Source organism: Gymnogyps californianus, chromosome 1 (genome assembly GCF_018139145.2).
Source record: "Gymnogyps californianus isolate 813 chromosome 1, ASM1813914v2, whole genome shotgun sequence".
NCBI lineage: Eukaryota > Metazoa > Chordata > Aves > Accipitriformes > Cathartidae > Gymnogyps > Gymnogyps californianus.
Genome location: NC_059471.1, coordinates 167,795,910 through 167,821,393, shown reverse-complemented (window position 1 = coordinate 167,821,393; position 25,484 = coordinate 167,795,910). Strand labels below are relative to the sequence as shown.

Below are 25,484 nucleotides of genomic sequence, written 5' to 3'. Positions count from 1 at the left end.
ATCAAACTAATTCTAGCTGTAGTTATTTTTAACAGTACAACATAACAATCCATTATGCTCCGAATAGGTGGGGTTACTGAAAGCTTTATTTCACGCTCTTGTGTACAGGCAAACTGACAGGAAGCAGATGTTCCCTTAGCGTACTCTGAAGTTAGGCCAGACACAGTAAGCAAAACTTCCTTACAGGTACTTGGGTCTGAGTTAACAAGAAAAGCAAATGCAGAAATAAAAGAATTGTCTGTTGTTATTTATTTGGTTTTGGCTTTGTTTTTTTTTAATTGGAGTAATTTCTGTTCCCTTCAGCAAGGCAACCTGTCAAAACTAGTTGAGTTCTTTAGACGTTGGTTTCCTTTTCCACAGTATAAGAAAAATGATGACATACTTCACCGACTGGTAAGTGATCTTTTTTTTTTTTTTTTTTTCCCATTTCCTTTCCTAATCCACAAGTCTTCCTCTCCTCTGTACCTCATCCTCTGAGCACCATCTTTGATCTGCATTGTTGGTTTGGGCTCTAAGAGTTTTACTTATTCTTCAGATAATATTGATTCTGGTTTTCAGAGTTACTGTGTCAGGCAAATTGGGCACACAAGAACAGGAACAATGTCAGTAGCCAGGTTGAAGATGTTCAAAATGTGGAAGAGAAATTAAAATAAAATGTGTGAGAAATTAAAGAAATTCTTGAAAGCTGAACGGAGTTAGCCTACAGTGTAGCTACCCTCTTCGGTGGAAGGCAGTGTGGAGATGCTGACTGAGAAAATCCATATGTTGCAGCCTAGTGCCTCGCAGACACAGCTCAAGACAGAAGGCTCTAGAGCTTCATCTGAGTGTTGCTTCACCCTCTGTTTCAGCTTGTTAGCTCGGGCATAGCACCGCCGCAGTGCAGCTGCACTACCCCTGGACCCATCCTGGCCTATTTGTTTCTGCACTGCTGTCCACAGTGCTTCTGCATTTGGGAAAAGCAAAGCAAACTAGGGCACCTCTGTTATAATGCTTCAGAACAGTGTTATGCATTAAGAGCAGATGACATCTGTGTAGTGGTCTGGCTGTAGGGAGAGGCAAGAAGAGTTCTCTGTACTACCTGTGTGTTTTCATCTCAGCAGTTCAGAAGCAGATTGGATGTCCATCTGCCTCACCAGAAGCTGTATTCTCCTACTCCTGAAGCCTGCAGGAACTTTTAGGGCCCAAGTCAGCCTGTGTGGGGTAGACCTGAAGGGTGATAGTTCTACCCCAGATAGTTAAAAATAGTTTTATGCTGCCTTTACACCTGTTCTCTGGAGCACCACTTTCTAGCCAGTTCAGTCTCTAGCCTGGGCTTGTCTGAGATCTGCTTTAACTTGCATCCAGCTGCTTCAGGTACCTAGTCTGGCTTGCAAATGTCGCAGTAGTCAGACTGTTCCAGAATCTAAAAGTTAGAATTTTGATTTATTTTTTTTTTTCCTACTATGATGTAGGGATGATGTCTTCAAATGTAGCTTCAAAAAAAACTTTTGAGCAACACAAGAAGTTAGGGGTTTCCATTTCTCAGAGAGTTCTGCCAAGTCCAATTGCTCTCTCTTCTCCCTTATCTCAAGAGGACAAAATTTCCTCTGAAACCTCTCATTAGTGATCTTTGGGCATCTTTTTTCTTCCTCCCTCTTCCCCTATGAATCAAAGGTATTATCTTAACAGCTTTTTTTAGCCTTACTTTCTTGAGATGGAGACACAACCAAAGAATATGGAAAACATGTTTCTCCTGCTGCATGCTACAGTAGGGTACTGAAATGACACAGGATGCATCAGAGGAGGGCAGAGTTTCCTCTTTCACACAGTCCTGAAACAAATGTTTTCCATTAAAAGTAGAATGCAAGTTATCTCAAGTGATATCAATGTATGGCATTAAACTTTTGACTGACTATCTTATGTTTTCATAAAGAATCTCATTCTGTCAGTGACAGAACTAAACAGATTTTGTACTGTGAAATGTCATACTTCTGTTAACAGCTTTTATTAGAGTGTTTTCAGAAATGTTCTCCTTTCCCTCCTGTAATCTAGCTAGATGCAAAGATGCATGTGTTCAGTGTTTGTTGGGTTTTGTTATGACATTCTTAACTTGAAGTGTTTTGTAATTATAGTTTGGTGCAGTATGCAAATTAAAATTTCAGGGGGCTTCTCTGATGGATATATTTGTCTTCAAGAGCTGTGTATTTGTCTTGAAGAGCTATAGTTGTAGGGGGAAAAAATAGCAAATGCACATGGCATGGCATCAAATCCACAAGTAACTAACTCCCTGAAGTTTGCGTGGAGTTCAGCAAATGTGAGGTCTTCAGAGTCCCATGCAGTTTCATGTTTGGATCGAGTTCCCTTGGGAAAGGCACTGAATCCTGCAGGAGAGGACTTCACTGCCTTGGCTGGGGGCTTGAGTCCACTGCATTGACCCTACTGTTATTAAGTGTCCACAGGTGACTTTTTGTTGACTAATTTGTAATATCTCTCTTTCTCTTTCTAATTTTTGTTTGTTTGTAGTGACGTAAATTATGTCATGACATTAAAAAAAAAAAGTGTTTGCTGTTTTATTAATGATCTTCCAATAGATATAGTACCTCTCTGCTTCTTACACAAATATATTGGCATAATCTGTGGCATGTTTCCAGGTGTTGTTACTATCTAGGTCAGATCTCAAAGCCAGTGTGATGTATCCTGCAAGTCTGAAGTGTTAGGTAGTATGTGAGGTTTTTAAAGTTAAGCAAGTTTAATAAAAATGAAGTAGCTACTTGTGATATATCTGAAACATTCCTGTAGCTTTGGGAACAGATTGTTGTCAGTAAAGTGTAGAGTGTCTGGGTGTTTTCCTTGTTCTGCTAACTTAATTTTAAGAATTTGCATATTCTTTACTAATGCCTGTTTTTTCTCCTGCCCGTTTGTGGTAAGGATGTTGGATTTCGATTTGACACGCTCCGTACCATCCTGCAACAGGAAGTTCTGCTGCAGGAGGATGTGGAACTGATTGAGTTCCTTGACCCCAGTATCCTGTCTGCAGGGCAGTGTAAGCAACAGGAAAACGGACAGCTTCCAACGCTACGCTCCCTAGCAACTCCTAATATTTGGTATTGTACAGAGAATATCTACCACTATATTCACTGAGAAACAAGCAAAAAATATATTGTGTGTTCTTTGTATAAAACGCAGCAATAAGTAACTACTTTTTTTCTCAGGTCTTTGAGTCTTTGGTCCACTAGTCCCCAGATTTTTGTATAAGCATGGGTTTTTTTCTCGGGCATTTTATTGAAAGCGTGAGTTTTAATCTGAGATAGCTACATGAACATGAATGGATACTTCCAAACCCTAATATGTGCTATAAGGAAGAACTGACATGGTTGATCAATTAATGAATTTCTAAACCTATACAATGGTGATTTTGATAAATGAGACATGATTGTGAAGACTGAATTGAAAAATGTTTTCTTTGCTGTGGTCTTCATAAAATATGGGGGGGGGGGGGGTAGTGTGCAATTAATTTTCAGACATAGCATACCAGAAGAACAGACTAAAGAATATTTAAATAAGATGCATTCAAGTCAGCAGAGGCTGGTGAAATTCACGCTAGAATACTGAAGGAGCTAGCTGCAGCAGTGTCTGAACAGCTACCAGCTGTATTTGAAAAATAACAAGGATGGTGGGTGTTCTGAGAGAGTGACTTGCTCACAAATGGACAGGAATCAGTAGATAAAAATATCTCATAACACAGCCCAGTGCTATGTTTTCATATATATTTTAGGAAAATAGATAAAATTATTATAAAGCCACAGCAGGTTAAAAAACCCAACTGTTTAAGTTGTAATATGCCATTATTGATGTTCTCTGTCAAACAAGAGAACTTTTGAACCAGATTTTTCCAGTGGTTTGTCCTGGTCCTAGCACTATTCATTGTTTCTTTAACTGTTCAGATGATAAAGTACACTTACAAAATTTGTGAATGTTGCTCAGCTTACAGATGACACCAAGTTTGTAAGTGTTTTGGCAGAATGGAGTTCAAAAGTAGCTTGGAGAAATATCTTGAAATCAATAGAAAAGTCAATAATGACAAAAGTTTAATGCTACACTTGAGAAGGAAAAATCAAATTAACGAACACAAAGTGGTGAATAATTGGGTAGGCAGTACTACTTCAGAAAAGGATCTGCACATTGTTGCAGAGCATAAATTGAATGCGTCAGCAAATTATTCAAAAAATGGCAAATCTCATCCTGGTGCCCTTGTTATATGCAGGACACGGGGGTTTACTTTTCTGTCTGTTTCCCTAAACCTTGTGTTAGACTACAGCATCTGGTTTTGGATGCCACACTTGGAGAGGCATAGGTAATTTAGAGACAGTCCAGAGCAGAACAAGAAGAATAATGAGTTTAGAAAATGTAATCTTTCAGAAACATTAGAGTGTGCTAGGATTGTTTGGCCAAAATGGAGAAAATTGAAGTGGGATGGAACAGTGTTATGATGTGTAGAAGGTAGTTAATAAGAAGGTGGTGATCAGTCATCGTTTATTCTGTTCAGAAAAGGGAATGATATGAGGAAAAATAATGCGATTAACTTGCCAGTGTTTCAGACTGGACTTGGGGGAAATCTTTTGAACTCTGAGGATACTTACGAGTTGGAATAGCTACATGGGTGGGTTGTGGGGTCTCCATTTTCTTCTTCAGTCTGTCCATGATGATCTGGATTAACCAGAAACTGAAAATGGACAAAGTGAGCTCTTAAATCCCTTCCAGTCTTTCATTGTTGTGATTCATTTTTTGTGTGTGTGATTTATTTTTTTTTAATGTACCAAGGAAGTTATAGACTGTGTGTCTGTCCTTTTTGAAGTTAATTACATATCTGGAATATTTTAACCCTGGACCTTTACTGAAACCTATCAGTATCCCTGAAGAGTTAACACTTGTAAAGCTTGTTGAAATATGACCACAAAACTGTCCAGAAAATAGAAACCCAGAGATCATGTCTTAGTTTAGAAATGGGAAGATATTCCTTGTGAATACTTCCAAAACTAAATACAGGATACACAGCTTTAAGGGGTGAAGAAATGAATAATTTTCTTTCAAAAAATTCTGAAAAAGTAAAGTTGTTATGCACTTTGAAGCCCATATCCCATCCATCTCTGTGAAGACTGCCATAATTTTACAAAACTGCAACTATAATACTATATATGAAACAGTGTATTTTCTAGCAGTTACTTATTTTTGTTGAATTTTTCTAGATGAAATTAACAGCTTTATGAAGTGTTTAAAGTGTCCTTGAGAAATAACTGAACTGAGTTACTAGTAACTCTGTTCTTTAAGGATTTTCAAAAGCTGCCAAATTATTTAAAATTATTATTCAAGCCATCTTTGTAAAAATGTGTTAAAAACTAGTGGTGTGTTGGTGTCCAAGTTAAATGAGTCAGACTCTGGAAAAAATAAAGCTGGCATTACTTGAGGGTTTTGTTACCAAAAGAAACATGCCCTTCCCTACTGTACTCTTGAACCTGAAAGTACAGATATTCCAGTTCCTACCCACCCTGGCTTATAATGCTGAGTAGTCAGGTTTTTTTCTTTTTCTATTTTCTTTTCTTTTTTTTTTTTTTTTTTTTTTGAAGTCATATGTGTAAGAGAAACTGACCTTTCAAAGTGGTACATTATTCTTCTACTCATGCCATAAAAAAGCCGAAGAAATGTTTCCTTGGAGTATACTGACCAAGTAATATCGTGTACGAATGCATCTAAATCTGCCACTAGGAGTAGTTTTCAGTGTTTACAGCTCCCTTCAGGACCTACATAAAAGCGCCATAATAAGATGTCGTAATCTCAAATGTAACCGAAAGCTTCATGATTTGCCCACCTGTTTGACCTCAGGAATCTGTGGTTGATGATACTTTCTCTGTTTGCAGGGATGTCTCGCTGTTTCTTGCCTTTGTAAGTGCACTGCTTATGCTTCCTTCATGGTGGAAGGAATCATCGTGGCTGCTGTGGGGACTAGTTCTGCTTGTCTATGCAGTCTTTCGAGTGTGGGGCACATGGAGGACAGCCAAGCTGCAAATGTCCCTGCGAAAATACTGTATCCAGCTGGAAGAAACAGTGGCGAATAGCCGAGCTTTTACTAATCTCGTGAGGAAAGCTCTACGACTCATTCAAGAGACTGAAGTAATTTCCAGAGGATTTACCCTGTGAGTCTATATTTCACTTTATTTAATAGACAGATCCATTCAAGCCAGATGTCTTCTAAAATTGTCTTGTTACACTGTCTCCCATAACAAGTGGAATTACTGAAAAACATAATACTTAATTTGTATTTTCGTTTACATAAAATAGTATAATTACCATTCATACTAAAAGTATGAATTCTAACAACTCAGTGTTAAAACCCTGCATCCTGAAGTAGAATTAATCTCACAAAACTTGTATGCCTTTGAAATCTCCTGCTCTGCTAGCAATGAAACACATGAAGAAATGGATTTTGAACCAATTTAGTTAACTATTTTGGGGAGTCATTTAGAGGGTTGTTTGTTTGAGGGTTTTTTGTATCTTATATTACCAAATCTATGTAAACAAACTGACCTGCAAGTAATCATTCATATTTTAGAAAACAAGATGACATGAAAACCATTCTATTTTTATTTAACAAATAACAGTCTGAAGTAATGAGAACACAGCAATCAGCAAAGACCATCAAAGGTCATATCCCACCTCAAATAAAGTTTACATTACTCTTTTTTTCTTGCATACAATTGTTGAGATGTTTAGATTCTTAAATTATTTACTGCTGAATTTGCCTCTCATCCACTTAAGGGATGTGAAAGTGTTCCTGGTTATTTAGCTCTTGTAGCTATTTGGTAATTTTTGCTTATTTGCGATGTGAAAGGACATCAGAACATGTTCAGTGTATGCAGTGATCCCAAAGCCAACAGGTCTGCTTCTGTGCACTCTCATTGCCATGTATGCTTTTCCCTTGTAACAACCTATCGTTAGATATGTACCTGTGCCAGTTACACTTAAGGTTAAAGGAGGTGGGAAATGCCAACAGCTAAAATGCTGTCAACTTCTTTCTAAAACCAATAAAAAATTCCCTTGTGTGCACCAAGAAATTGTTTGTTCATGCCAGACCAACTATTCTGCGCTCAGGCACATGTTTTTACATGCAAGCTTGAAACTGTAGACTTAACATTTTGAACTAATTTTCTAGCTTGAGATACCTTCAGTATGCTTCATTGAAGAAATGTTTCATTCTCCCTTTGGAATGCATAAGCATGTCTTCAGTCTGCCTAGCTGTGTGTTTTGTTTTGGTTTTTTGCTGAAAAAGCATATAGTTAAGCAATAGGCAGTCTTATCTTTGCAAACGGGTTCTTAAAAGAAATTATTGTTAGGGCTTGTCCAAATTACAGATGAGAAAAACATTTGGATTTTTTCCCAAGTTTAAGCAAACGAACTTGTGGTCAATGTCTAAATTGTTGGTGCCTTGTTCTTTTACTACATATCATAGATAACAGATTAACAAAAACCAGACTGGTCTTTAAGCTGATGCTTGATCTAATAGCCTCTTTACTTAAAACTTTGGCAAGCTTTTCAAAAGACTTTGGAGTATGGGTGGAATGGGAGAAGTCTGACTGTGCCAGCATCCTCATTGGAACAATTGTCCAGTATGAAGAAGTCAGTGCTGTACAGGTTTTGGTTTGGTTTACCCTGGAGGAAGTTCTAACTCCAGAGTGTCCTTTTCTGCATCCACATATGCAAGAGATGCTGCTGCACCAGGGTACCATGAAATTCTTTGCTTGAGATAGCGCTTCATGTATGATCCAAAAAACTAGCTACCCCTTTTTTCTTCCAGAATTTTGCTACAATAAACGTTAGCAGAACAAAGTTTAGTATGTTCTCCTGTAGTAACCTTGTCAAAGTCTTAATGCTTGTTCAGAAGGAGTCACATGGCAATAGAAATGGTTGCATCTGAAAAGTTAATGAATATCTTCTTGTGTCATTTTACATCCTTGAAGGAATGGGATTTCAACCAGGTAGCACAGCACCCTGTTCAATGATATGTATGCTGCTGTTTTAATATCCTGCTAGCTCAGCATAGTTCGGACTGTGCATTAACCATGTTGTGAATGGAAAGATACCAAAGCTGACATTTAAATAGTACTGAGTTCAGATTTTGGTTAGCTATAGTTAACTGAACTCTGATATGGCAAGCCCAGGTCTGCAGCTTTGGCCTGAAGTTCCTTGCGTTCCACCGCTGTTTTTTCTCCCCATTGCACCATCCATTGCTATGTTCTCGTAGGCTAATTTACATATGCTTTGAAATATCTATGGCTTTGCTTTATTCTACCCTATTTGCCCCTTGTTAATTGATATTTGACTGTCTCTGTAAATGTTAAATTATTCTTGATGAGGTTTTGGTCAGTTGTCCACTGGTTCACTGGTTTACTGCTGTGTGGTAGTGACTGCTATATGCTTAATCAATTCAAGCATCGTTTTGCCTTCATTCCCTTCCCACCCAAAAAAACCACAGCAGCCACTTAGAAAAAGAACTAAGAACCCTGTCAGGCCTCTCTTATATTAGCTGCTCGCAAAGGCAACTGGCTATTCTGATTTCAGAGTGGCCTTCAGAAGTGTTTAACATAGCTGTTGGCATTTCAGGTATGTCTGTGTAGTCCAAGCTCTGCATGCAGAGATGGCCAAGACCTCACCAGGGTAGTCTGGATTACAGAGATTGTGTAGCCAAGGTAGGGCAGTGCTCTGCTCAGGCGGAATGGCAGTATTTCTGTCTAATTGCTTCATTTGCAATTAGACAAATGAAGCCTGATCACGGGTTACAGCCTGGAATTTCTGCTGGGTAATGAAAGTATGTCCATTGTCTTGCACATTATAAAATGAAAACTCTAGAAATACGTAATGAAAGGCTGCAGCAATAAGCAGCAAGTAGTTATTTCCTTGTCTGTCACTGAAATAATTAGCTTTTCTCCAAAATGCTCCCTTTCTACTATATTTTAAACTAGAATCAAGCTCTACGAGCACATATTGGTGTATATAGCATCTTTATAGAAATGCTTTCATGTTGGAGTGCAGTAATAGGTTTTTATTAATGTGTCTATACAAGTTTGTTAAAAGTTGAGAGCCTATTTAAAATTTGGCTTGTGAGATTAATGGAGAAATAAGTCACTGTTCTTTACAAGTAGAATGGGTTTGGAGCAGTAGGAAAGAGGAAATTCACCTTTAACCTTTTTTTCTTCTTGCTATTTGTGTCTGATATTCAAAGCTGATAACATTTTGTAAGTCAAATTAAAATATATAGAAGATAAATGGAACCTTAGGAAGTTAGGGATATGGCATGTCTGGCGCACAGACATTTATAGCACGTTATACTAATTTAAGATTACTGGAATAAAGAAGAATTATTTTATAAAAAACACTGAAGCTAGCCTTCCCAGAAGGAAAGCAAATTGTTTTGCTGAATACTGGCAGTACATGCTGTGCATGAGTTGTGCTATATTTGTTCTGTATAGGAGCTGGAAATGTTTACATCGCTGTAGCAGAACATAGATCTCTCTCTCTTTTTTACAGTAGAAGAATTTTGCTCCTTTTCTTTGAGCCTGCTTCTGACAATTCACCCAGGGCTTGAGTCTGCAAACTGATGTGAGAGTTTATCCATAACACTTCCAGTTGTTACCTTCAAAAACTAGGGAAACGTTAGAGATTGGCATGTACTACATTACATGCTGTGTTCCCTAGTGAAATGTATGGCAAGACTAGCATTTTAAATTGACGTTTAGAAATTGAAATTAACACAGTTTGGTTTTATTTTATTCAGATTTTAAAGTACTTTATGAGCTGTTATATAAACCATTTTAATATCACTCACACAATTTAGTATGGTACGCAGATATTTTAATATGGTATTTTAGCTAGCGTATTCAATATACTGCAGTATTTGGCATGAATCTCCTTGTTAATCATATTTAACATACTGATATGGGTCCAGTGTTGCTCACTGGGTGGGCTGCATTGCTTTTCATATTTGACAGTGAAGGCCATAAGCTGTTTCCCCTCCCGGTCAATGTGCAGCATGGTCCAGCTAAGCACATGCAGTAGGACTGACATTTTTCCAGCAGGGTCAGGTCTGCTGGCTTAGTCAGCTCTTTAGTCGGATGGGCTACAGAAATAGTTACCAGTGCAGCAACCCACCTCAGTCTTGCCAGGTACCCTGTATGCTTTTCCCTTTTAAGTGACTGTGGACATGAAATCATCTCCTCACCGTGCCCTGGGAAAGGTGAGAGCAGAAGCAGGCTTCCAGTCCCCAAACAATTCATCACAATTCATTGTCCTGTTGTCCACGCTACGTCCATTCCGGAGTTGATTCTAGCAAAAACAGTCCCAGCAAGTAGAGTGCACCTAGGCTGTTTCTTAGTCATAGGTTTGGCATCAGACTGTATATGAATAGATATAACTGGATATTAATCTTTCTTTTCCTTTTCTACAGCTTAATGTTACACAGACATGTTTAACATTCACCCAGTTCACAATTCAGTTTATTTCCAGATGAGGCAATTTCTTACAGTTCTAAAGCCATCCTGAAGTATATCTAATAGACAAATGGCACAGTTTCTTTTAAATGGTATATTCACCTGAATATGTGGACACCAAAATATATTTTCAAATATGCCCGTATAGTTGCATACATTTCATGTGTTTACCTGTCAGACTCCCACAAACACAGCTGTCATTCATTGCATGATGATAAAATGTATGTCACCACTCAATATTTCTGTTGACCTAGAGAAGATTCTGCATGGAGAACATTGAAAGAATATAGTGTTTTGCATGAAAAACAATATGTAGTAGCACATTTTTTCTGCAAAATTATTTAAAGAACAAATACGCATATAAAGAGGTATATGTTAAATATCTGTGTGTTACAACTTCCAAAGCTTACAGTGGGCTTGTGATAGTTTTGTATCAGAGGTAACGTGATGGCCTGTCTACCCTTAGTGTATCATTTTGGAAAACTTTGGGGAAAACAAATGTCCTCAGGTGTTTTGCCATGGTTCAGATGAGAATAGAATTAGGCTGTCTACTGAGGAATCCTGGCTGCCTATCTGAAATTTTGATTAAATATATCATTGATATGATGGATTTTTTTTTTCTCCCATAGTTACCGAGTGGTTTGAAAAAGTTTTCTAAGTAATGGAATAAGAAAACTGATGTACTGTCTTTTAAAAATACTTTAGGACATCTGTACAGTTGTATCACATTTTACTTTTCAAGTTTGCTTGACAGGGTCAGTGCCGCTTGCCCATTTAATAAAGCTGGACAGCATCCTAGTCAGCATCTTATTGGTCTCCGGAAAGCCGTTTATCGATCTGTCAGAGCCAACTTTCGAGCTTCAAGACTGGCTACTCTATACATGCTGAAAAAATATCCTTTTTGTAAAAACCCACGAGTTCACATGTTCCATGCTACCTACCTGTAATTGTGCCAATGTTTAGAGTTAGCGTATCTAGAAACATACAATATCTAATTACATATCTAAACAATATAAAGAAAAGGTAGCGTAGTAAATTGGGGCTTATGCTTCGTTTGGAACATTCTTAAAATTTTTGTCTTCTTGTGTCCTGTGCAGTGTGAGATAATATTCTGTGCACTGAAAACATTGTCCCAGTTACTGACACCCATGCCTTTGGTGTACGTACTGATACTGTGTTTCAGAGTCCTTCAGGATTTTGCTTTATAATTCCTCTTAGCCATCTTTTTCCCTTGCACCAAAATACCTTCTCTGAACAATATGGCCTTTCACGCGACATCCCCGTGTTCGAAGGTAAGCTGATTTCCTGTTTCAGACAAGCTGGGTGGAACTCTGATTACATTAATTAGCCAAAAGGCACATTTAAGAGCAAGGAGTTTCTACTCCGAATCAAAGCAGAACACTTTGTTCAGATTCCATTTTGTGAAGTGTCATCTATATTTCTTTGGTGAATTGTGTACTTTCTTTAATGGCATGAGCATTTCAAGGGTTTTTTCTATGTTTATTGTACTTATTGTACTATATAGGCAATAACAATGTCTTCACCCTGTATTATAGCAAAAAATAAAACAGATATGTTCCTGATCTGAAAAAACACATGCAGGGAAACAAAAGCTGGTGGTAATGCGAGTGTTGAAAATCTGGCATGACAAATTACTTGTTTTGTCTTCCTGGAACATAATATTTGACTAATATATCTTGCCTGGCAAATGGATGGATATATTGAGTGATGATGTGTACACACACAGAGGCACACACAAAGCTAGAAGTGCATGCATTCACTTTGAAGGAAATGAGTATTTCTTTGCAAAATAGTAACTTGTGTAGGGATAGGCATCCTCATTCTGGGCTCAAGACTTCACTCTTGGCTCTGAGGAATAAGGTGTATTTGCTATGTAAAGAAAGAAAAAAATACTCTGACTAGTTCAGACACGTTGATAAGAGCAACTGATATCTAGCTTGGAAACAATCAAGAATCACTTCTAAGAACGTGGGAAGACAGATCTGAAAATAGGACCAGTTAACATGGCCTTCCCAAGTATCCTCCAGCATGAAGAAAATCAGTCCAGCCGTGGTTATGACAGGTGTGTAGATTGTTGCTGTGGCTGGGGAAGTTATAGGTTCAAGGAGTATTGGTGTGTATTAGACTGTCCACTAGTTTTGTAACTACTAAACTTAAGGAATGGCTTTTAAATTAAGGAATGGGAGAGAAGAAAGTTTTGTTTACTTTGGATAATTTGACATTTATATCTGTCTTTGAAAAATTTTTAAGATGGAAGTTCCATTATACCAAATTATCATGCAGATATCACAGTAATAAGGGCTAGCAGAAATAAATGGCCAAAAATTTATTGAAGGTGTGTGTATATAGATAGGTTTGTGACAAATGGGAAGAGGAGCATTATATTTGTGGAGAACGTAGTGGCAAAAACAGTGGTAGCATGTGAGCTGAGATGCAGGCTGGGCCAATTCTGCAGTGCATGAAAACTGAAAGTAAGGAATTTAAATTTAAGGAAGGTGAGTAAAGGATTCCTCCTCCCCACCAGGATAATTAAGAGCAGCTTTAAGGTAGTTCCAAGTTGCCTTAGTTTGAATTTTCCCCTGCGTGTTGTGAATGCCTGAAAAAGTTACATGTATTACATGGGCATTGATGGCAAGGAGCATCTTTCAAATAGATTCCAGCGCCTTGTGCAATTAAATAGTACTCTTATGCTGGAGGGGCCGAAGATTCCTTCATGCCGAAAGCATTCACAGCTGCCACTTGTGACAACTTTAATGCCCTTGTCTGTCATCAGATTGTTAGCACAAATCTGGCCTACAGCAAGGAGAAAGAGGAACTGGAGAGATTAAATAAAGGAGTGAGGTGATAAATTGAAGGAAAGGAATGTTGATAAATTAAAGGAAAGGAACTTCCATCCAAAGTCTGGAAATAAGATCCCAATTCTGACTTTTACCATTCCTTTTAGTAAGTTCTGCTTTGTACAAAATCAGAAGATATTCTCGACTTTAACTCCTCTAGGTTATTAGAGTGTGAATTAGTGAATTGATATTTGAAATTTGCTTTTTCTGAGCATTGAGACACATGAATCCAGTAGCACTATTAGTGATTTACACTGGCAACAGCAAAACAAAATGCTTTTACTAGAGAAAAATGTATTAGAGAAACATTCCAAATATTTAAAATTTGGATTAATATTACAAAATGATATAAAAAAACCCCAAAACCTATTTTCCCTGGTTATTCATAATGCTGTTTAAATAAACATTTTTTGTTTTACTGGATATTGCTTTGAATTTTTGTTGCAGAGCAGATGTATCTCTGTATTTAGGCAAGTGAAAAACTGAATTATTTTTGCTTGGAACAATTTTCAATAGGAATTTAATATGCGAAACACCTCCTAGTCTCAAGGGCAACAAAAATTGAATCTTCCCACCTAATACACTGAAGATCAAATCTTAGTTCCATTTTAACTGATGGCTGATCATTCTTTAGGGCGATTTTTCTCCTTAAAGAATAAGGAAGTAGTAATTTCTTAAGAGTGTGAGCAAATACATACGACAGGCACTGCTTTGAACCATGGAGTGTGCCTTTCGTGGAAACATTTATGTGCATGTATAAATGGGAAATAAACTTCCATATTACAGTTTGCTTTCCTTGGTTGATGGTATTCAGTTGATACTGCAACGTGGGCCTGATACTTGTCATTCAACAACAATGGTGAGTCTTTGACTCCAGAGATCCTTTCTGTGTGATGTCCAGTTCTCAAAATAAGGTCCTAGTCTGTGACTGAACCTTCTGAGTGGTATACAGGCCTACAAAAGGACGATAATGTGAAGTATGGCCTATTTTCCTTCATCCTTGTGTTTCTTTTAATAAACCTGGAAATCTCAGATTGAAGTTTATAATGCAGTGAAGATAATTGTTGCCTTAAGGCTATGGTAAACATGTCTTGAACTGAGACATGTCTATTATTAGATATAATGGTTAAAGTATTGTAGAAAATGGTATTAAATTTACTAATGTAGTAAAAGGTACACTTTGATTTAAGCTTTCATTTAAAACATTCTTATATATTCAGAAATATATATACAGAAATATCTGTAGCTGAATTATTTTTCAAGCCTACTATGTGAGAATATCCCTTTCAAAAAAAATTTGCAGCAAGATCAATTTACTCATTTATGGGTTAATAAGGACTGATAATTTTCTCTACTTTGAAAATATGCATTTATATGTGCTTAACAAAATCAGCCAAACAGCCTCTTATAGGAACTGTTTTCTAAGACAGGTTGCATGTATGTAATGTTAAGTCAAAAGTGTTCAGAAAGAAGCAAAATCTATTTCAATGGGTTATTTTTTTCCCAGAAGAAGTAATTTCAGTGAATGATGTTGTATAGACGTACGGTTGAGCTAAATTCTACTGTGAATTTTCATACTTACATTGTTTTAAATCTAAACCTTTAAAACTATCCAGTAAAATAGAGAAATGTTTAATCTTAAAAACATTTATAGATTTGTATCTCATTTTGTCAGCAAATGCAAACTGCAAAGCTTATTGTTGCTTTATTTTACACTGCCTTGAGAGACTTTTTTGTTAGTAATCTTAAGTAGGTTGCTAAACATATACTTTAATGTATTTGATTATTTCTGAGATATAGGTATCAAATTCATACTTTGAATCAGTAAGACTAATCCTATTGGAAGCCAAAGGGAAACTGCTTTGAACTTAAGCCACTTGCTTTATGTTATAACTTCAAGAGAGACAAGGAAGAAAATATACTTGAGGGGCTGAGCTGGTACCTGTTGGGCTGAGTCTTAAAAACTGGCTAATCTAAGTATTAATCTTAATTGTAGACATAAATGAGTGACTAAGTAAAAATAAATTAGTAAAAGCATCTTAAATGTTAAGGGATATATTGATCTATGCTAATCCATTAAGTGTAGATTTTATAGCCATCAGTATTATTTCTCCTACCAAAATATCTGCAGCAAATTAGGCTTTTGTGTTAATGTATATCTCAAATGTGTTAGAGGGACATCTGTCTGATGAACCTGTTACAGAGAATTTAAAATCTTAATTCACAGTTTTATTCGTGGCAATACAAATTGCATAAACTTGATATGTTATCATTACTCTCTTCAATAAAACTAGCTTAGCAATATTTGCTTGTGGCTAGTGTGCCCCCTTTTAGCTAGACAGCTGCCTTCAGTGAGTAGAATAAATTAATACTGTTCTAATTAAAATTTGTTCCCATGTAAAATAGAAAAAATAAACAATTATACTTTAGCCTTATACCAGGTGTTTGTATCAAACTTGGTGGACCAGTAATTTAATGAGATGGAAAGTCATATTCCTTACATTTTATGTGAAGGGACAGTTGGGTACTTGCAGAAACAATTCAGCATTTTCTCATGCCATCTTACTCTGATTTGTTCATATCAGCAACAGTACATTGCTCAAAATTATAGAGGAAAAAGTCAGAAGGGAGAAAAGAGAAGAGTATTTCTCTCAATCTGGAAGATAAGGGTATAGCAGGATGCAAGAGTATTTCTCTCAATCTGGAAGATAAGGGTATAGCAGGATGCAATGACTGAAAGCTTAAACTAGAAATTAGGCATTTTGGGTTAAGTATTTATAGGAAGTTGTGCAGACCAGTCACTACTAGTTCAACAAATCTCTGCACTATACTCCATTGAATTGTGTAATAACTCAGGCAATGCTTCAGTCCGCGTGCTAGTTACTTAATATAAGCTAGTTGCTTAATAAGCTAGTTGCTTAATACTTAAGAGCCTTGTGGGTTCTGCGTCACGGGAATCTATGATTTATTCACTGATTTAATTATATGCAAGCTGGATGGAGGAAATTTTGTAGCTTATGTTACTGGATGATGTTAATAGTCTCAGCCTCAGCTGGTGCAAGATGGTGTGATACTCCATTTCCATTGAACTATATTGATAGGTAGGACCTGGGCGTTGGACCACATAAACTGAAAAAACTCTAATTTTGTTGTAAGGTGTTGATCTCTGATGGCAAGGCATAAGTAGTGTTATAAAAACAGACATTGGATAGCAGTATTTTAAACTGGATGATGTCTTACCCCATTAAGGTGGAATGGATATAAAATGCATTCTATGCCTTTGAGGTGCACCGAGCACAGGGAAACTTGAAAATTTCCTCTAGTAAATCTTGTAAAAAAAATTATTCCTTGTCCTCTGTAAAAATTTAGTTATTGCATCATGAAATGTTAGAAAAAACACATAGCTTTTAACTTGGGGAAGAGAAAGCTCACACAAGAAAACCGTAAGCTAAACAAAAGTAGTACCCTCTTTGGGTCATAAAAGCCTAAATCAGAAATCTGATGCTGGAAGGTCTGAGTAAAGATACTTGGGCATTTTTCAGCGTGATGTTTTTTCCTTGACCAGCCAGTTCATCACATGCTTAGCTCACCCCTTCCCGCCTGATGAGCAGGTGAGAATTTTATAAAAGAGCAGCTTGGATTTCCCAGGGATATTGTGAGGCCCTCCTGTTAGATCTTTAGATGGGAATGTGCTTTGGAAGAGCAAAGTATGAATATTAAATTGTTACGTACAGGGGTGCATTACTGTTCTTGCTTTCCTATAGGTAAATAAGATCTGCCTTCTGACAGAGGTTAGACATTCACTGTACAGATATTTTGTTCTGGATTTGACAGTAGTTTATTATTAAGTAGCTTTGCCTCCTCTTCTGCCAAGCTAATAAGGAATGTAAGTTAAACAGATGAATGAAATATTTTCACAAAGACAGAAAGATTTAACTAACCTAAGGTTAGTTACTGTATCTTGGCTTTAATAGAAAACATTAGCACTAAAAATACTTGCATTTTAGAGCAAAGCGCATGAAGGAAGTGTGTTTGGGTATATGTGTGTGAACTTTCTAAAGGTTTAGTCCTTAGGAAGCTAATGGGGGCATGGGATCAGTTCTCTGCTTTCATCTATCACATAGAAATGCAAGTGGGAGGGCTACAATAGAGGAGGGCAAGGCAGGAGGTGCAGGAGTCCACTGGGAATCCCTAGGTGAGACATAAAATCAGTAAGTGGCTCCTTTGGTCAAACCACACATTTGAGAGGTTCCCTAGAAATTTTTTTTTTTTGGCATGACTTAGAAATTTACATGTGTCCAAACTGCTTTTTATGGTGTTCCTGCTGTTGGAAATGTCTTGTTGCGGGAAAAGATAAACAAGGAATATAATTAGTCTCTGAGATAACTGGTACTGAAGGGTTTTGACCTGACTTTTCAATCTCTGATGGAGTTACCATCCTCATCCCATGTGCTCCATCTGCTGGGCATGCTGTCAGGTTAACTTAGAATAGTCACCGTGTTTATGTGAGGCAGCAGCTGGTGGCAACAATATATTGTGCTTCTGAGTGATCTGAAACCTTGCATTGCAGGTTTTTGACTGCATTCATGCTTCTGGAGAACACTTAATAGGCTTCTTTATTCCTGCACTTAGAGGAGAAATTAAGGAGAAATGTAGTTGTTTGTTTAGAGCCTGTATTGCTGTTTCTTGGGCCACAGAAATTTTATTTTATGCAATGTTCTTCTACTCAAGTGGTAAAAATTTTCTTCAGCAAATCATTATTACAAGTTTAATCCTATGAGGATTTGGCAGGTGGAAAATCTGGGAGTGAAAGCAGATGGAACTTGTAGCTTCCCCAGAAAACACATTAGTTGGACAGGAGACAGGTGCTTCTAATCGGCTTTATGTGCCCCAAGAGATGAGTGTGTTCAGTTTGTAAACCAAAATATAAATGAAAAAAACATAGTTTAAATTAAGGCCTTATTTTCATGAGTGCATCACAAATATTTTTTTTATGTATTTCTGTGGAACAAGTGTGCTTACGACCATAAGTTGTAAGTTTCTGTTTTAAAGCAAATTTTACTATTTTGTGACTGGGTAACTATCCAAAATGTGCAGAAATCTTGAACTGTTCCTCTTGTCCCTTCCCCAGCATGAGGTTGACCTAATATTAGTGCTATTTTAAAATAAATGCTGCCTAGTCTATGAATCATTTTTATCTGTCTTCTGGTATCAGTTATATTGTGCTTGCTTCGTACTTTTTAAGCATTTCTGAGGCCTGGAAATGTGCATTTTCATACTCAGAATTTAAATGTGCTGAATAGTGTTGGTAGATAACAGCTCGCCACTGTTCCTGCCAAGATGATGGTGGCTTTACAGGGATGTAATCAATAAAATTAATGGTATGACAGTCAGGGAGCTCCTGTTCTTCACGGTACTATCTGAAATGTCAAAGAGCAGTTATTGTAGAGATCTCTGAGCGGTCCCTCCACAGACAGAACTCGCGGGGAATTCCCATCATCCTGAGTTTCATCTATAACATAGGCTACCTTTGAAACTTAAAATTGCACAATTTAAAGATAAGATATTTTCCTCACTTGAAAGGGATGCAGGGATTTTTCATCAATCTGTTTTGTTTCTTTTTATGTGTTTGTATTTAGACGTACGTGTTTTGTCAATGTCTTATCTCTCATCCTTCTAAGAGCCTTTAAAACTTGTGCTCTGAATAAGGATTGCGAAACATTTAATTAAACAGGATTGGGTGGAATGTATGTGCTTTCATACAAATTGCCAGAAATAGAAAACCTTATTAGGTGTTTTTTCCTTTTCTGTGTGTTTAATGCAAAAGTTGCTTTGTTAACAACCTTAACTCCAGCTAAACCTACCCTCTGAACGCGGAGAGTGACAACGTGACCAGCTACATCTGTGTAGTCCCCTTTAAGGAGCTGGGTCTGGGACTGAGCGAAGAGCAGGTCTCTGAAGAGGAGGCACACAATCTAACCGATGGCTTCAGCTTGCCTGCACTCAAGGTAACCTCTCCTAGAAGGACACACGCATCCACGCAGGCTCCTGGTGAAAATCTTTCTCAGTTGTCGTGAAGCCCTGTGGCTTGTACGTACTAGCCTGTAGTAACACGGTCAACTGAGGGGGAGATGTAATCAGGCTCATATCGTGTGTTTCTACATTTATTGGCATTTAGGTGGTTTCTTGTTGCATGTAGTTGAAGACAAGTTGCACAATACAACATTAGGATTTTTTTCTGCAAATCATGTAAATTCAAGTCAGTGTTTTATAATCAGCTTGATCAATCTCCTTCTTAAACAAGATTTTTTGCTCTCTGATTTCACTTGATCCCAGCTGAATAAAATAATTTCCAGATTTGTACTTACATCTTTTTTAGCTAATCTCTTGACTTGAATAAAAAGAGAGACATCAGAAGTTATAAATTAGTTGTAATTGCCAAAGGGAATAGCTGCATTTAGTTACACTGAGGAGTAGAAATCATAAGCTTGGACCCCTGCTGCCGTGAACCAGTGCGGTTCTTTGATCTTTGAAAAACATTTAACTGAACAGAATGACAACCGTATAATGGCCTTTTTATCTATTTTGTTTTGAGATGTTAGGTATTTTTAATTTGCATGAGTCAATGTTTGCAATTGGAAAGAAGATCTAATTTGCAAGCCTTCTACACTCTAGTGGTTCTCTGCCAAGGCAGTTCCCTTTTAACATTATTTTTTTACCGGAAAATTCCATTATTATGTGACTTCTGTGTTTCTATGGGGTTGGCTCTTGTTGCATTTTATTCACTTAATTCCTAGACCTTGACTTCTTTTGTTTTAGCAGTAAATGTTACCAGTAACAGTGATTGCTAAGCTTTGAGGCTTTGTCTAATTAGTTGTAAGCTAAGAGCTACATCAGATGTAAGCTTTTGGGATTTTTTTCTTGCCTTTTCATTAGCTGAAGTTCTAATTGCAACCATGCAAGCCCACTTATTTACCCACTTCTTTTGAAGCACAAGAAGCCAGTCAGAGGTGCCCAAGCTTGTAAGCTAAGTCTTTGTTTACCTGCAATTTGCAGTAATTTAACTGAAATCTGTTTTAGTTAAACTGGTTGGGATGCTGTCTGAGTACAGTTAAGCTCACAACTAGTAAATCTCAGTTTACATTAACAGGTAACAGATGGTGATGTAGGCTGGGTGTGGTGTAGTTGAACCAAGCTAAATTAACATTAATCAGTCCTAAGCAGATTCCTGTGTAGATAATAAAATATAGATGTACTTCAATAACCTTGGGACATATTTGTGTTGTAAGCCCCGGATTTATGTGCAGTCCACTTAAGGTTTTTTTTAATTTGAGAGAACTTGTCTTTATATTAAAATGCAGTAGAATACAGACATGTATCCAGACTTGGTTAATATTTTAATTTTCATTCAAGCCCATGTCTAGGCCATGTGACAAATGTAGCCTGTGTCTTTTGGCTACCTTGTCCTTGAACTAAACCAATTTAAAGAGTGAAAATTTTTGGCTTAAGAAAAAATACTGATTCAAGCTGAGGAGAGCCAGTTGGATGTTTTGGGTAAAGTTTAAGTGTCAATAAAAATCATCAGAAGTCATTGACAGAGCAAGCTATTTGCAACCCTAAATACATCTGGAATTTCCTTTTCTCTCATCGTTGTGCCTTTTTTCAGGTAGGTTTTGGATTATTATTATTATCAGTTCCTGAAGTCCACTACTTTTGTGTGCTACTTTTTCACTGCTTTTGCCTTATGTCTGGTGGAAGGGATTGGTTTTCTTCTGTGCTTATTATAACATGAGCTCTTGACTTTCTATCCAGGGCACCACACCTTCAGGGACACTTGGGTGATTGCTTCCCATTTGTTTGCTTTTTCTTTTAGCACCCAGCCAAATCACAGTCTTGCATGTGTGCCCCAAATTAATTTCATATCATTGTGTGTTCTTTCTTCTCATAACCGTCTTTTGTAAATTGAGAATTTTTTTTTTCTTTTGGAATATTTTATCAGTTTGCATCCAAGTATTTTTGATATACCCTTGGGGTATACCAGACCACATCTATCTGAAGGCATTTAATTTTTTGTGTTACTATTCTGAATGTTTTACTCTTGATTGTTTGCACACTGGAAAAAACTGCTACTTGTCCATAGTAGTAGGAGTACAAAGATGTAAATATATTATTTCAAATCCTATAGATCCAAAATCTCAGAACAAGTAAATTGTTAGTCCTATTCTGTAGCTGAGGGGGGTGGCAAAAAGCATGATAAGTAATTACTTTGTCTTCCTTGGTCTAGAATGCTTGAGAACAGATTTCAGACTACGCCTCATAGTCACCTACAGTTGATCCCTTTTCATAAGGGCCAGTATTGCAGAGAAAAGTGTCATAACCTTTCCTTTTCATTTTAGAGATATAAGATGCTACTGTTCTGTCATGGTCTACTGAGCCAACAGTCTTCTCTAAACTAAGAAAACAGTTCATTTCATTGGAAGTGGAAGTTCTCAAGAAATTGAAACTGTGGGTTTCCTTGCTCCCACATGGACTGACTTCTTTTGTACCATATATAACATTGTGAATCGATTCATTTCTTACAAGCCTTTCCCTCCTTAGTGGTATTGCTGAAATTTCTTACTTTCACTGAAAAAAAAAATTAAGTTAGCAGCTCAGCTTTCTTCAGATGCAGAATGTTTTTTGTTGAAGTACAGTGCAATTAGACTCGTGTTTCAAGGTTGGGTGTGGGGCAGTGCAGTAGTTTGTAGATTGTAGAAATGATAGCTTGGCATTGGCATTATAAAGGAAAAAATGTCTTTGCTGCCACTGGAATTTTGGCAGCCCTTTATGAGCTGTAGGGTATGTGGAGATTATAGCAAATAATGAAACTGCCTGATGAGAATATGAATTTTTAGGCCTCTGACAACCTTCTGAGCATAATTGCATATAATATCCTTCATCGAAGAATTGACAGTCACCTAAGGTTCACAAGATCTGAACCTCACATGGTCTGGGATACCCTTCAAAGACATTCAGCGGATTTTTGCAGTTTTTCAAAGTTCCTGTTGCTGGCCGAGGAATGTTTTTCTGTGGTGTATCTGTACATTTACTTTGGAGGCTGGCTGTCTTCCCAGGTGCACAGAGCTAACCCTACCCTATTTTGCAGGTCCTCTTTCAGCTCTGGGTAGGGCAGAGTTCAGAATTCTTCAGGAGGCTGGTGCTGCTCCTCTCCCCAGCCAACGCGTCCCCCAAGCCCTTGGTCTCCCCTGAACGGCTGCCTCATCATATCTTGTCTGATGTGACTCAAGGCCTACCTCATACACATGCTGCCTGCTTAGAGGAGCTTAAGCGAAGCTATGAGTTTTATCGGTACTTTGAAACTCAGCATCAGTCGGGTTTTGAACGGCCAACCAGAACAAAGCAGAAGTCAAGAGAGCTGAACAGCCTTCAGACAGCGGTACGCAGCTTGCAGCTTCATCTCAAGGCACTGCTCAATGAGTAAGTTTACACATGAGTTAAGAGAACATGCCTGTAGGAAGAAGGCTTCAGAGTTGAGTTCTTTGGGTTGTCAGCTTGTATCCCAGATTAAAAACAAAAAAGGCAGATACATATAGTCGTTGCAATCATAGGCATATCTTCACATAGTATGGGGTCAAAGATCCTTGGTTCAATATGGAATCTGATATTGTTTCCTGGTTATTCTTTAAGTATCTGGTGAAAATTCAAAGCTAAGCAGTGCATTAAGATCTTGCCTCTCTTTCGTCACTCCCTTGAAAAAAATCTGAAAACATACTTATCTTTCATTGATTTTGCAACACACCAAATGCTTTATAAGAAAGTTCAGCTCGTAGTAACTACCTAGTAAATATTTTTAAAGATTCATTACTGCCTTGGTGAAATAGTTGAAACTGTCCTACTCCTTTAATCTTACATATAAGAATTACTATAATGAATGCAGGTGAGCAATGTATCTTGATGTGGAGAAAAGGATCTTATTTTTAAAATTTTGGGGCATCTTTGAGGAGTTGGCTGAGTTAGATTCTTAAAACTTGAAGAAAATAACAGGATATTAAATGAAATACTTGAAGGAATGGTAAAGTCAAATATTTATTATTACTTATTTCTGTTCATCTCCTCATCACTTAGGGTAATAATTCTTGAGGATGAACTGGAAAAACTTGTTAGCACTAAGGAGACACCTGAATTGACAACAGAAGCCCATCAGGTTCTGGAACAAAAACTAAAGTTTATTCAGCCTCATATCCAGGCAAGCAACAGCTGCTGGGAAGAAGCCATTTCTCAGGTGGAAAAAATGAGTGGAAGAAACCCAAATAAAAAAGGTAAATGTGAGAGATTAATTTAGCAACTAATGGGATACACTTTAGAGATGGAATGGTCTAATGGATCAAAGACAGCATTCAGCCTGTGTATCAGAATTTTAGCTGAAGAAGGTCTTACAACCATACACTTTGAAAAACTATATACATATGTCAGACTTTTTCATTGTGATGACCTTGAAGCTTTTGTTTCAGAAAAAAATGTGAACATGTTAACTCAGTCTGTTAGACCTGTGGATTCAGATTGTTACTTTTCCAGGTGTAGACTGATAGTGGCTTTTTGCCTTGGATTGGTGAATCACATGTGAAGGGGTAGGATTTTGATGAATCGTCCCTGAGATTTTCGTTTATTTACTGCATAAAAATTACATAGTTAATTGAAATGCCAATGGCATTGTCATGAAACTTTCTTGACAATGACATTTCCTGGAACATTTTAAATTGTAGAGGATGTATTGAGCGTATAATACCTGTTTACCTGGTCTCTCAGTGAGGTCATCTTCTGTATGCTTAAAAGTCATACTGAGCAGCATATCCCAACGTTTTGCCTTACGTCCCTCTCCTTAGTGACCTGTACTGCCCATGCTGTTCTTGTGAATCACAACTAGCTTAAATAATGGGAGTGAACTTAGGCTCTCCTGGCATGGAGTTGAACCTATAATTTCTAATCTTTCTTTTTTCCAGGAGCTTTTTTACTGTCATAGGAAGGCACAGCCCAGCATCTGAAAAATGCTGGTAATGGAGACTGCATTAGGAAAATTATGACTTGGGGTATCAGCAAGTTACCTACAGAAATCCAAATTTGTAGTGAGCTAAGCTCTTAATGATATATGGGAGGGATATCCAGTAGATGGATGAATATTGCTGTGGGCCTAGAGGCGTGCAAGCTGACCTTGTTCATGCTTACATCAGAACTGGGAGCACTGGGAGGCCTAATGCAGGCTCTGTGCAGGTCCAGACACAGTATACCCAAATCTGTGTGTCCTTTGACTGGTAGTCTAGTCTTACAACTTCCCTCTCAGTGCTGCATAAAACAACCTATGAGGATATTAGATGTAGTCTGATACATTTGCATGTGCTAGCCTGTTGTGTTTTGTTGATGCCCTCCACAACCAGCAGTTCTACTGATTTCCCCCCCCCCCCCCTTTCCTTAAATGTTCTTTCTAGACTGCACACCATAGTATTTTTAGTTATTTTAGTTTTATTTTTACTTTGTAGGCAAGGCAGGCACATTTATTATAACTTGCTTCCTTTTAAAGTTCAGTACAAAAATAACCTAGTGTGTGATCTAGAAGGGAGGGATTGCATGGGAAAAAAAAAAAAATATCCTTCACTTTCACTTTTGCCCAGTGACTTTCCTGGAAATGTGCTGAGGTTGAATCTCTATTTTGCCACAAGTTTACTGAATTACTCTGCAGGAGCTGCTTTTAAATTATGTTGGTCATTGAAAACTATTTTTATCTGACTACATTTGACTTTCCTGATATATTTCTAAGCAGTCCAGTTTCTGTGAGTTGACTTTTTCAAACTGTGCGTGAAATCATGTCCAATTCTTCTGCTGTCTTTCTACAAATCTTAACAGCTGGTCTGTCGGTCATGATTATGTGAATTACTTCATTAAATTATCTCGGGTTTTTTTCAATGCTTCCTGAAAGATCTTTGGAAGAAGGTACCTTCCTGCTGAAATAATATAGCAGCTAAGCACATCTTTCTTTTGCCTTTATGCACTATTATCCAAAACCAAATGAATCTTTTGACAAGAACTGCAGCAAGAACCCCATGGTAGTAGAACA

At 37.5% G+C, this 25,484-nt stretch overlaps 1 protein-coding gene across 1 annotated transcript in view; it reads left to right on the top strand.

Moving 5' to 3' along the window:
• The first annotated feature begins 318 nt into the window (after positions 1-318).
• VEZT (vezatin, adherens junctions transmembrane protein) overlaps positions 319-25,484 on the top strand; it is a 36,303-nt gene continuing 11,137 nt past the window's right edge. The window contains exons 1-6 of the mRNA XM_050908585.1: positions 319-393; positions 5,895-6,170; positions 11,260-11,409; positions 19,236-19,383; positions 22,521-22,852; positions 23,501-23,694. Of these exons, the coding sequence (XP_050764542.1) occupies positions 371-393; positions 5,895-6,170; positions 11,260-11,409; positions 19,236-19,383; positions 22,521-22,852; positions 23,501-23,694 (1,123 nt within the window). The 5' untranslated portion in view covers positions 319-370. The remainder of the gene's footprint in view (positions 394-5,894; positions 6,171-11,259; positions 11,410-19,235; positions 19,384-22,520; positions 22,853-23,500; positions 23,695-25,484) is intronic.